General features: G+C 45.7%; 1 protein-coding gene across 1 annotated transcript in view; it reads left to right on the forward strand.

Annotated features, from left to right (window-relative positions):
• The first annotated feature begins 821 nt into the window (after positions 1-821).
• The window catches only part of LOC143186910 (uncharacterized), a 32,919-nt gene continuing 19,892 nt past the window's right edge, over positions 822-13,848 (forward strand). Inside the window, exons 1-2 of the mRNA XM_076390765.1 lie at positions 822-898; positions 11,070-11,147. Coding sequence (XP_076246880.1) covers positions 11,070-11,147 — 78 coding nt within the window. The 5' untranslated portion in view covers positions 822-898. The remainder of the gene's footprint in view (positions 899-11,069; positions 11,148-13,848) is intronic.

Here is a 13,848-nt window from a genome sequence, read left to right on the forward strand (position 1 = left end):
GGCGAAGATAGGAGCAGCAATCGCGCAGCCGGCGATCGGTTCTCCGCGGGGGCTTCACCGACACAGAGCACGAGGAACAGTAGACCCAACGGTGAGTGGAGAAGCGTGCAGCGGCAGGAAGTGGGGGAGCGATGGGTGGCACCTGGCCAGCGGGTCTCCTGGGACCAGGAGCAGCGGGATTGGCGGACGGATGGGGCCCAACAGGGGCCCATTGGCCTCTGGCCAGCGGGGCGTGGCTCGAGGGGCAGGGCCAGGTCTCCCCTGCCACTGGGGGGAAAATCGGCTGCGGTCGGTACGCCGTGGCTCACCTTAGGCGCCTTCGATGCAGTCGAACAGGTCGCAGCGATCGCGAAGCGCCAGTCCTCTCCCGTCCATCGACGTGGCCGCACCGTGACTCGTGGATGTTCGAGAGAGACAGACAGCCAGATCCAGGGAAAAATAGTCGGATCCAGGACGGGCAGGGAAGGAGAGAGAAAGAAGGAGAGTCGAAGGTGGAGAGGAGAGACTCGGAAGCCAGTCGCGGACTCGCGTGGATCATCGAGATCAGAGCACTCGGGGTCACTCGACGGATTTGCACCGAGGGGAACGGTACACGGAGCCCAGTGTCCTTCGAAGGGGGTGAGATCGGTTGTCAACGCTCCCAGGTGAACTGCTACTGTGTTCCAAGGGTCTGTGCACGTTTACCGTGTGCCAAGCCACGTGACCGTGCTGCACGAGACTGTTCGACGTGTGTGTGTCAACGATCGAACGATTCGCCCTTGCGGGGATCACAGAGGGTTATGGTGTGTAACGTGTGACTAGAGGACTCGGACGATTTGTTTCGCGGAGACCACGGTTGATTTTGTTTGTGGTGAGCTGAGGCACCGGTTGGCGCTCGTGTGGATAACTGGCAGCGAAGGTGAGTGAGATTATCTGTACTCCATATTTTTCGTGACTTCATGTCTCATGCGGGCGTTGATGTCTCTTGAGCTCCCTAGCACCCCTGTGAGAGGCACTCCTTCGTATCTCTTGGTGCTATTATTTTAATTTCACTTCAGGAGAGAACCTTTTTCCTTGATCTTATGAGTGATAGAATTCTTCGAGTATCTTGTGTAATATAAAATCCAAGGAACCAATTCGGTAGAGAATAGTTTTTCAGCAAGAACTAGCTCGAAGGAGGGGTCGAAAAAGTTCAACTAATGATAGTTATAAAAACTAGAAAATAAATCACGCACGTTCAGCCAGTAATCACCGGCGTTTCGTCAATCTCACAGTCCATTCACCGCTCTATTTATCCCTCGTAAATTAAAGTCTACATCAAAAGTGGCTGCTCGCGATTACACCGCGCCGTGAAATTGATAATGCAACGTCGTACATGGCTTGACCGTTCGAAATCTCCCTTTCGGCCAGTGAATTTCGATCATAGTATAATTACGAAACCGTGCAGCTATTTGCACTGGGAATACTGTTATCGCGCTTGTCGAGAACTTATGTGGGAAGTTGATATTTAGTTAGCGAAATGGGGGCGAAAAGTTGAGAGAGAATTATTTCTTAGAATTAATATCTAGATAGTCTGGTCATGTTGTCTGAGGTTCAGTTCAGTGCTGGCAGATATATTGAAAATTTAGGAATTCTGTGAATTAGACAGTTGAAAAGGTCTTGGAGAAATTAGTTGTTGAAAATTGAGAATTTCTCAGAACTGAAATCTGGATAATCAAGTAACTCCATTTCCTGAAGAGGGAAGATTTACGTATCCTACAATGTCTATTAGTATTAGAAATTTTGCAATTTTCTTGACTCTCCATTTTTACCTCCAGTACCAAAATCTCGATTCTATCATAAAGCTAGTATCTATTAAGAAACATAGATATTTTCGTACCACACACAGGAAGACTACCCATACCAAAATACTCATATCAAAAATTTTGAAATTTTCTTGAACCTCTACTGTTACCTTCTCAATAAATATCGATTTCGCCATAAACCAGATATCTATCAAACAGACCTGAATAGTATTCTAATTTCTGAAGATTCTACTTTTTCTCAAATTTAACATAAAGTCTCCCCTTCTCTACAAATGAAGATTTCATCAAACTCTTCTCTGCGATTCCCAACAGGCCATTCCCTATCAGACAATCTGTCCCATCCCTCTCTCATCCCTTTCACAGTTCTGCTTTTGAGAGCACATACCCTCGCGTGCGCTGAGTGTCGTGCGGTTGGTCGGGGGTTGCTCGCAAATGAAAACATTATCGTCACCCCTGGCGAGCCGCCTGTTGCTATAATATTTGCCTACTGGTAGACAGCGACGTAATTCGGTCTGCACAAAGGGCGACACTTTTGTCGCGGCATAAAGGCGAGCAAGAGTCACGGAAGTGCACGTACACGCACGTGTGCTAGGCGGGAAGACAGGCGAGCGAAGAAACGAGGGTAAAAGGAAGGGAGACAGAGTCGGAGCGTTACAATTATTATGCATGAGAGTCCTGGCCAGGTTCTCCCATGTCAAAATATATTTATTGCCCCCTACCCTACCCTTTTTTAACCCCGTCGCGGTGTGTCAGCCGCTATTGTCGCTCTTTCATACGGTTATTACCCACTTGTACCTCGGCGGAGTTGTAATGTCAGCCCTGCCATTGAAGCAGCGCCGCAGCTCGTCGATGGAAGATTCGCCGCGCGACGTTTTCGAATTCCAGCTTCGAAGATGGCAGAGCCTCGCGACTAGTTTTAAGAGAAAGTCCAGAAAAACCTACAGATACGCCACGGCCGAGGATCTTTGAAAAGAACTACTTTGTCGGAGAAAGCGCGGGCAGAAATAATGGTTTGAAATTTCCATCAGGAGCGGCGGCGGGTTGCAGCGAATCTTCGACGCTTAATTAACCTTAATCTCAAGCTGGGAGCGCTCTTTCGTGCCTGTATCGACCGAACAATCAACGGTTCAGATCCCTCCGCGGCGATACTGCGTCGCCCCGCGTAAGCCGCCTGAGGATCCTCGCAGCCCATTTGCATATTAACCCTCGGGGTCGTGATCTGACTTAACGCCTTTCTGCCGCCGTCCTTTCGCCCTCCCCTCGCCTTGGAATCGTAAAACTCCCGACAAATACGCGTATTAGCTGGAGGTTTTTGCCCCTGCGTCAGTTACTGGATCCTTTGAATCCGAGCCCTTCTGGACCGGGTCACGTCCCGTTGACCCCTGCCTCTGGCGGGATCGCGATCGACCAGTGCGCGAAAAACGGTGCTCGCGAGGATTTTTCTGCAGCAGCCCTTATCTCGATGCCGCGTCCCCTGGACATGCATTTAACGGTACACAAGTCCCGAGTTTCACTGGCCCGTTACTTTTCTAATCTGAACCGATGCACTTCAGTCGAGCGGCGATAATTCGCGAAATACAGGGAACTACACTCGGCCGAGCTTCCTCCCATTTACATTTCCTTCGAGCTACGACGGGAAGCTGGCCCTTATCGCGTCAAGGATGACCGAGAATCCGAGAAAGTTGGCTAGGGCGAGTGATAGCGCGTTCGAGTTCCATCTTTCGATCAGAGGAAACACTTGTTGTGATTGGAGAACCGTTTCTCGGTGAACGTGTCTTCATTAGTCTTCATTAGTCTTCTGAGTAGTTCAGAGAACTTCGAAAGAAGTCGAGAGAGTGCTGTGCGCAAGTGATGATCTGTAGTGATAGTTCGACACCTGACGTTGCTGATAGTGCTGATGGTCTATGTTTATGATATTGTAAATCAAGGTTGAAGTGGTTAAGAGTTGAAGAGCGGAGGATTAAGTCGCTCTGACTGTTGCTGGGAGTTTGTTGCGAGCCTTCTGGCGACGGAGAGGATTCTGAGAACACTCTGCCGCTGAGAGAAGAGGCTGACATAAAATACTCGCGGGGTGAGTCGGGTTAGGAGGAATGGAAATCGATGAATGTAAATCACTGGCGTATTGCACCATGTAATTAAAGGAGATTACCCGAGTAAGCTGTTTACGAGTGTTTAGAGAAAAGCTGATGCTGGGGATTTTAGGTGATGTAAATTGGGGTGGGGATGTTATACTGAGGGTCTTTGAAGGATTTTTGTTTCAGTTGCGATAGGATACTTGGGTAATGATTAATTGTGAGTTTCATTGACTTTCTTTTTAAAAATTGTTGTAAGCTTTATTGAATATATAGGTGGTGAGCGTATTTTAATTGATAGTTCATTGACCTCTGATTGTGTACGCATTCTATGTACATGGAAATAGTACAAATCTGAGAGATCTTCTAATTTAAGTTTCTTCACTATTATGTTGGTTTAGAGTTTCTAATAGTTCGGAGGTTACTAATTCCAAGCAATTAAATAGTGAAATCCGCTTGACGTAGAATCTGTTGGTTTTATAAAATTTTCTAGAACACCATAAATCAGCTTATACTCATTTTATTTACAGTATTCCTTCGATATGAGCTCATACTTCTGGCCATCATTTCTGGGATTCCTCTTGTTAGTCACTACTCCTGATGTTAATTCCTCTGTCTTCAAGATACTAAGCTCGTATTTCCATCCACCTAATTTCCAAGCACTACAATTGCAGTCAGCAATCTCAGCATTTAAAATGGAAATTTCTACCGGCACATTCGATTGACGTTTGGTTAAGCAAACTTCCGCGATCGCGAGGTTATTAGAATGGAAGATTTTCTCAGCAGAGACTAAGATCTTTAACGAAGTTCAGAAGTCAATTCCCACTACCGAAGTCTCATCTTTCGCTCGAGCTTCTTATCGTGTCTCTCTTCCACTGTTAGAAATCATCGTTACGAGAGGATCAAAGATCGCTAGATCGCTGGTATGTTATTGCAGGAAACCAATTTACTTCTAAGCGATCAGAAGATGATACTAAAATCCTCGATTCCCTTATCTCATATCTTGCAAGGATTAATAACAGACTTGAAAACAGAATTTTTGTATATCAGAACATCCATTCACTTTTATTAAGAATTCCAACGGCGGCTACAATAATTGACTCTACCAAATTTTTTACCGCATGGTGCCTCAACTGTACACCACTTTAGCTTCTTCAAAATTCACCACTCTCTTCTCCCCCAAACCCCCAACCCTCATATCTCGGGAGCATAACGAATCTTGCGTAGCACATTCCCACAAGTAGCAAGGGTTGCTTCCACGATTAACGTTGAAGTGTCTGAGGAAAATCGGTTGTCGCCTAGGACCTCGCCAACAGACGCTGTTAAAAATTGGATCGGTCACGGGCCGAGGATCCGAACAATGCTCCGTCACCAGGTCGCCTCCTCTTCGAAACACGCACGCTGGATGCCAGAGGGCTCTGGCGCGTCGAGGAACCGAGCGGGTTCCTTCTCCATGGGGCTAAACTGTCGCGATAAATGATCCTACGGAAGGTTATTAATTGTCTTTGACTCCCAACCGGGCGCTTTGTGGATCGCGAAAACATATTAACCGAAAAGGAGCTGCCGTCCTCTCCCCTTGGCATTATGCCTCGGATCGATCCTCTCGTGTGTGTGTCGGAGGAACCGTGACGGGATTTCGAGTGCAGGAACGATCTGGAGCGTCATTTTTCAAGGACCACGATCGACGTGCCAGCGAGGCGCGGCCATCATCCATCAAAGCGATCGTTAAAAACGCATCCGAGCCCGATACAAATTGCGCGACCTGGTCGGCATTCTCGACGCACTCCAGTTTCCCTTTCGAGGCTTTCCCTGAACGTCTGTCCTCTGGATGGATTGTCCGGGCTCGTGGACGACCCGCGGCGACTGCCAATGAGCGGGTGCCTCGTGCCTGGGTCCTCGCTTTTTCGACCTCGTGCCGTGAAGACGACACAAAGGAATTCGCAAGTAACTGTGGGAGGGAGCAGTCGTCTTTGCTTGGACGAATTTCGAGTTGAGGGACTCTTTTTCAGGAAAGTACAATTTAGGCTTTTTTGGGATTAGGTTCTGGAGATGTTGAAGTTGGTAGATTGGAAATTTGGATATTTTTTAAGACACTTGTTCAGTGTTAATATTTTGACTCTCTCAAAATCGATAAGAGGTCTGAAGCTACTTCATAAATGTAAGAATATTTTGGAGATTTTTAGAATCTCTCAGAAATTACTAGAATCTCTTTGAAATTCCTTAAAATACTCTAGAAATCCTCCGAGTCTCCGATTCTTCAAAATCCTCCTCAAGAATCCTCAGATCCCTCATAAATCGCCAGCATCCACCAAAATCCCCAGAGTCCTCGCTATCATCATCTCCCGATCACCTGTCCTAGTGTTTCCCCGAATGAAATTTCACCACCGTGAGCAAGTGGCAGCGGCATCGAGGTTGTCTGTCGCCGTGGCAAAAACTCGGATCAACGAAACGCGAGTTAAGAGATAATCGTCCAATTAAACGGTTCGAATAATCTTTCGTCGATTTCCGCCGGGAGCGGGCGAGCGGCAAACGGGTTCCACCGCGCGATTCACGAGCGCGTTAAGTGCAATTACTCGGTTGACAGGGTCCGAGCAGCGATTGTTACAGTTCCCCGAGCTGAGTCAGTGAGCGCAAGTCGCTTAGAGAAAGCGTTACGCGATTTAATTAATTGGAGGTATATTAATTCGCGAATTTATGGCTGCGTTAAGAATGACCGCTTGATTACCAGCCCCGCGCGTGATATACGGCCGACGATTTTTCTCGCCAGGTTAATGAGTTAATGAATCTACTCGAAAGAGGGAGTCGATATATCACGCGGGCGAAACGGCGAAGGTGGCGGAGCGGGGAATTTCTCCGCGCGAAACTCGCTCGCCAACGACTCGGGAGCGATCTTATCGGCGCGTAGTTACGCGCGCGAACGACGATGCACTCGCTAAAATATACTGACGATTACGTCCTTTTATCGCCAATTAGGGGAAATGAAGCTGAACGTGGGGGCGAGTCTTCTTGAGCGCAGTTGCACGAGGCGATTAAGGCTGATGCAAGTAAGCTTTGGTTATAGTGGGTTGGTTTGCGAATGAGGGAGGCACCAGAATTTGGAGGGAACATTTAGGTACATGTTCTAGGGGATTGGTGCTACTTTTTGGTGCCTTTAGTTTCAATGGTGGCTTTGAATGAGTGGGGATTTTGGGAGAGATAGTTTTCATAATTTAGCTAGCTTTGGTTTTATATATAGAGAATTTTTGATTTCCTGGGGAATAGCTAAGCAAAATTTTGATTAGTCTCAATGTTGATAGTTCTTGATATATAGGAGGACTTTAGTTAAGTTCTGTGTGAAGATTGTGTACAGAAGAAACATGAGTTCGATTGTGGTAAAATAGTTCTTAAAGTTACTAGATATTTATTAGATGTTATTTTCGAGTTTGTTAGTGGCCATCTTATTCGACATATCTGGTAGTGTATAGTTTAGAAAAAACACGAGATATCCGTGTAAAAATTGTGAAGTATGTATTCTGGTGTCTAATCAAGGACCAACAAATCAAAGTTTCTGTTCACGTAGCCAGTTTCCTTCTTGGACTGTATCGAGCCTTGCACATAACCTTCTTCAAACTAAATTTATCTTTCCTTTTCCACGAACTCTGCTATAGAATTTAGTATATCAAGGATCTTCCATTCTATCTTAATCCTGTTGCTTCTATTTGTCTTCCTCCTTTAGAAGCAGTCTTCCAAAAACGCCATAAAAATATGTAATTCTGAATTCAAGGTGCACCTCTACTGACACAGACTGAAAGATTCCACATAAGTAACTTCATTCGATAACTCAGTGTCTCAGGCTCTAAATTTCGAAATTCTTAAAACACTCCATCTTTGAAAATTCTAAAATCTGTCTTTTTTACTATTTAAACACCTCGATTTTTAAATTCTCAGGGTACTATTGTCTCCCAAATCCTCAAAATCAGTCATCCTCAATACTTTCAAAATCCACTTCCCAACAGTCCTAACTCCTAACTCCCAACTCTCAATCTCTCAACACGCTCCATCGTCCAAAGCCTCTTCAATCTTCCACTTTCTCGCCTCCCCTGCCCTCCTCGCCTCCAGATCGCGCAAGAAGTCGGCCAAGAAAAGGGTTGTCGGTCCCAGTGGCCAGGGTGGAAGGTACAATGGCAACTGGCGCAGGGAGCCCCGAAAAAACTCTCATAAAGGGATAAACGTCAGACGGGACTCGGGTTTAATGGCGCGTAAACTCTGGCGTGCCCCTGGACGCGGGGAACACGCGCTGGGGCCGAGTGCAAGTTCAAGGGGAGGGGTTCCTGACCCCTGGCCCCTCTCTCGATCATCGCCGCTCGACGAAGCAGTCGGTGCCGCGTAAGCCGATATTTGGAGCAGGTCGATCGACTTCATTAACGAACGACCGCCAGGCAAATATTGACTCTTGTTCCCCGTGGAAACTGGGGTACCGAAGCACGCGCGCGCACGAGGCTGACCCCCCCATTCGCGAGCCTCGCGCGACGGGCCCAATGAAACGTCGATGAACAGATTATGAACTCGCTCTCGTTGCTCCCGGGTTCACTATTTTTGCATATCAATGGAGAAGGAATGCTCCCGAGCTGGTGGTCGTTATCTGATGCTCCGTGGCCGTGATAAGCGTCTCTAGTGCCGTGGGCACGTGAACTCGGCCACTCTGGGAACTGGAATCCAGCACGGGGGGGACCGTGCTTTTAGATTCCCATTAACGGAACGCCGCATGAATATTAATTCGCTATAACGTTCTCGATATTGAAATCTAGTTATTTAAATGGGAGCCTTTATCGAGGAACTCCTGTAACGTCTGAATCGAACCTCTTTCGGATGAATATTCAAGCCCGACATTAATCAACCGCTTCCTATCAAGGGGAACCGATTAGGCGTGATAAATCTGGGATAGCGTGAGATAAAGGAACAGGCGAAAATTAGAAAGAAAAATCGAGGCGGGAGAAACCTCGGAGTTCACGTGTCACGGGACACTTTAGGGCAGAGACGTTGATCAGAGGCCAACCTTGGCCCGGATTAACCTTCGTGGGACCGAGTTCGATCTGTCTTCTACGTCGACGGATCCTTTGTAAAATCAATACGCTCGGCTACTTAAATGGTACCGTTCGCTGGTTATAGTCACCGTCGCGGTTACGGGCCACGGATACGGTTACGAGGAAGGCTGTTTGAATCGATGCGCCTCGCCGTGATTTACTGTTAATCGCGAGACCACTCTTAATCAACGTCGGCCTGCGTGCACGGCCTCGCGCTCGCTCGAATATTCCTCCTGGCGTGTCGACCGCATCGATGGAAACAACGTCTCGATATTAGCTCCGCGCCCCGTTTTTGCTCCGCTTAACCTTTCCTCCCTCTTTCTCGGGTCTCCCCCTCTTCTAGTCGATCGCCGTCTGCTCTGTCGATTCAAAAGCTTCGACTCTCTGGAGCATTCTCACGCGACTCCTTGGTGCTTCTGGCCTTCGAGCCGAGTTTTAGGCTTCCAGTTGTTAGAAATGTGGGTGGGTTGGTGGGTGGACTTAGTGGTTGGGCAAAATTGGGTTGTATTCTGAGGAAGATTTCTCGTGGGTTTTGGGATCTTGGGTGTTTAGGTGCTCTGAGTATTTGGGATTGAGAAGAGGTATTGATGTAGTGTATTATAATTCTTTATTCTTAGGATAATTAGTATTTTTAGTTCATATTGTAGGAAATAAGAGTACACACATTCCTTCAAAAATTGAGAAAATACCCAATAGCTATTGATCGCCCTCCAAATAAACAAATTTATCTGCACCTGGTCACACCTGCTCCTCAAGATCACTTGACCAGAAAATCCCCAATTATTTCAAGCCCCGAGCAGTCCAGAAATTGATGTTATCCAAAAATCTCGTAACAAGTGAGGCGAGCAGAGTCTGTCGGAGTAAGGGAAAAGGTGGAAAAGGAAAAAAGGAACGATACCTGTATCAGTGGCCCCTGCTTCGAGGGGCAGAAGAGAAGAGGATGGGTCTCATCGGCAAGCGGAATGAAAGAAAGAGCGGGCGTCAAGCAACTGCGTCGAGAAAAAACTTGGAAACCTTAACGAACCTGCGAGCCTTCTCTTCTTCTCCCTTCTCTGCGTCTCTCTGTCTCTTCGAGTCAGTTTCTTTACTTTCAGAGAACAATTGCAGAGGGTCGATTAAACGGCTGCATTCGGGCTTTAATTACAGACAGCTGGGTTTTGTGTTCAGCCTGTAAAAAGGAGGGCTTGCGAAATTGTTGGAATTTTGGAGAAATTTTGTGGCACAGTTTATGAACTTCTTGAAATTTGTATGATATTAATTTTTAGAAACACTTTTTTAAGTTTTTTGCTTTACCGAGAATTAGTGGTGTCTGTTAGTTTGTATTAAAGGTAAAATTGATTCCAGAAATAAATTAGGAGATTCCTAGTCCCACGAAAACAAGGTTTCCACTAAATTATGCGACTCAACCCTCTCTAAAAGATAAGACCAGGCAACACTAGAAACCGCCAGGTGTATCCCTACAGTCCCAGAAAGTCCCCTTATCAGATCATCGATGGTCCAATTTGATTCCACTTTACTCGAAAAATGGGACCGTTTCCCTGACACCGACGCGCAACAGATGGTGTCTTCGCCCCGATAGCGGTGATTTATGACCCTCCTCCCTTACCAAACAAACTCCACCCTGTCGAACCTAGAAAGTTACTCGCACCCCAGGAAACCCTAACGATTCTCCAGCTTTCTTCCACTGTCTCCTCATTAATAATGGACCCTACAAAAGAGAACCAGAAGAAATGTCCCACTCCTAATAGTAAGCTACAACCAGTCAGTAGTCCTAATCCACGAGAACTGTATCCAAAACGAAGTTCAGTATCACTACACATAATAGAGGGAAAAATAAGAAGGAAGGGATGTCGATAGTGTAGCTGATGCATTAGCATTGGTTGCACCGTGTCAGTGGCGATAATAGTCATAAAGAAGCAGGGGAATAATTTTTCAAGCTCCTCTTCCTCGTAATCCAAATAGCACTCGAGCATTCGTAAGATATTGTGGGAGGAATAAAAATCGAAGCGAACGTAGAAGAACCGGTTCGTCATCCCGCGCCCTCCCCCGTCGCGGCAGGCCTCCTCGCCTCTTTATCTTTCCAAGGATGAGCAGGCCTAACTGACGCATGCGTAGCTATCCTTCGAATAACATAATTTCTATAATTGCAGATGAACCAACAGTGCAAGGTCTGCGGCGAGCCGGCGGCTGGGTTCCATTTCGGGGCGTTCACGTGCGAGGGATGCAAGGTAAGGAGACAATCCATTTAATTGTTGTATTCATTCCTGGTCTCTGCTTCCTTAAACCCTCGCTACTAGACACTCGAAAATTTAGATTAGGCTTGTGAGGAGTTATATTGTAAGAAGAGGATTTATGATAAGTAGACTGAGGATCTTTATGCTAATTTATATTTTGATAATAATGCAAATATTTATTGTTATTTAGTTAAAGAGATAACATGTGAGTAGAAATTTTGTTCACTTCTGAAATATTACTTTTTATATTTGTGGATTTTTTCGTATTTGAAGCTCCTATAAATGCATCAAAATCTGCAGTCTAATAGATCTAGAGAAGGTTCGATTATAGAGAGGTGGGAAATCTAATAAAATTCTTCGTCCTTTTATTTTAATATTTTCTGAATGAAAACACGTGGCGTTTTATATACAGCATACTGAGCAATAATTAGTATATAATTGAATAATAAGTCCCTTGAGTAATAGTAACGAGGTACACTCACATAAATACTTCATCCTCATATTTTAAATTACTAGAGCAGACGTTTATTCATTAATTAATCCATTAAGCCTAATCAACGACCACTTGGAGCGTTTTTCTTGTACCCACTCAAGTTAGTTAAGTTAACTCTGACACCTCCAGCCTGAGGAAGTTCATAAGACAGAGGTTTAACGAGCACACTCAATTCTTCCACCGCAAGTCTCGTTTTGCATACAGAAGCTGCATACCTGTGCTCGTGTAATTATCGTTCCCAAGACACGAACGTTTACAACGTAACCGAGATTCTTGAAATAGAATTACACGTGTGTTCCACGCAATAAGGCAAACTAGTGCGTAGTTAACGCGATTCAAACGACTCACACTCGATTCAGCGGCGCCAATTAAAGAATAGCGATGAAACGCGTCGAATAAAGTCGTCAGCGGATGAAGCCACGTAAAAGCAATTAACAGAGAATTAATTAAGGTCGAGGCACGCGTCCCTTTCGAATCCCAGCGACAGCGTTTATCCACGCGTTGAAATCACCGCTTATCCACGCGTTTAAGTCACCACTTCTACCGTCATCGAAATCATGAGTCAAGAATCAATGTATGTCCTTTCCAAGTCACCCTGCGATGCTGGGACTCTAGTTTAAAGAAAAGGGGAGCTTAATAAGCCGCATCGAATCAGAGTAGGAACGAGGAGCACGTACATGTCGAGCCATCGATGAGGAAGGTGAGGAAGTCTGATACTGATGGAAGCAAGAACGGAACGTTTGACGTAAAAAATCATTGGCCGACGCGAATCCATAAGTGGATGGGGGAATCGAGCGCGGAGAATCGATTTTCTCTGATCGTCCTCCTTCAGGAACTGTTTCGGCTGCTACTCGATCGTCTTTAGAATCTTGATGAAGTTCCCAATATTTTAAATACTATTTAGGTTTTTATATTAGGAATTAGTAGCTTCAGCTTTTTAAGTGAATTTAAATTCTTCTTCATTTACTTATTTTTTATGTTCAAAATCAGTGATAGCAATTAACTAAAAATTCTACTTTTCCTTCAAAGCACCAGACCCTCAAGAATCCCTCACCCTCCCAATATATAATTGCTCATATCTCCAAAACTATTTAATAACTGTACTTAGTATCTTACAAACAGTATTAACAATCTATTTAAAAGCACATTAAAATCGAAGTCGACAACTTGAGGTGTTTTTCTAGTCAGTTCCATTCCACAATCCATCGAAAAGGCTCGTTCCTACTGCTCAGGTGGAAACAGCAAAAGTGGGGTCTCCTTTCATCTCAACGTCCTTCGATGTTAGCATCGTCGATCGATAAGGCGAATAATATCCAATCGTCGGAATCCGCTGAGCACGTGCGCGCGCGAGCTCAGAACGCGTGCAGAGTTGAAACGACAGGAGGATCGGAGGAGTCTCGTTAGGAGCCGCGTTTAGTTGGCCGAAGGGTGTTGACCCTTGCTCTCATCTCTCGTCCCACTAATGTGGTGCACCGTGGAATATCGGTACCGCATACTAAGTGACCCATCCGATAGTAATTGGACCTCATTAAGGCAACAACGGGCCCACGGGCTGTCTCTGTTTCTGCCGCGTGCGTTCGGCGAGCTCCGAGACCGAGCCACCAGATAACGCGTTTTAGGTAAATTAGACTCTCTCTCCGTGGACTAGGAACTGCTGGACGAGGGAAAATACGGCAGAGCTCGGCTCGATACAGATTTATGTGCGCTATACCTTCGATGTCTTGCCACAGCGGCCTCTATCGGCTCCTTTCAGCTCGTTCTCTGTGTGGGAATCCCCTTTACCTTTTTCTCGCCCTCTCTCGACGCTTGGATGCCTCTGATAACTTGGGGTATATTTATGCGTTTATTAGGTGCAACTTTGTGTCACGGTGTTGAGGCACATGTTGTATTTTTTGGGATTAGGTAGTTGGAAGATTTTTTAGCCTTCAGTAGGATTTTTTTGGAGATGCTCTAGGTATCCTTCTGACGTTGAACAGTTTGAAGTGTATACTTGCTCAGTTTAGAGTCAAATTCAGGGATTTCTATTAAGACCCATTTAAGTGAACACCTGTTTCACTTAGAAATCAAAGAATTAAGTACCTATATACTAATGCAAGATAAATAGAGGCATTTTATCTTCTACTTACTATATACCCATGGTCTCCAGTTGCCCCAATAATTTTGCAGATATCCACCTCAACTGTTTTTCAATCGAGTCATTCT

This window comes from Calliopsis andreniformis, unplaced genomic scaffold (genome assembly GCF_051401765.1).
Source record: "Calliopsis andreniformis isolate RMS-2024a unplaced genomic scaffold, iyCalAndr_principal scaffold0022, whole genome shotgun sequence".
Classification (NCBI taxonomy): domain Eukaryota; kingdom Metazoa; phylum Arthropoda; class Insecta; order Hymenoptera; family Andrenidae; genus Calliopsis; species Calliopsis andreniformis.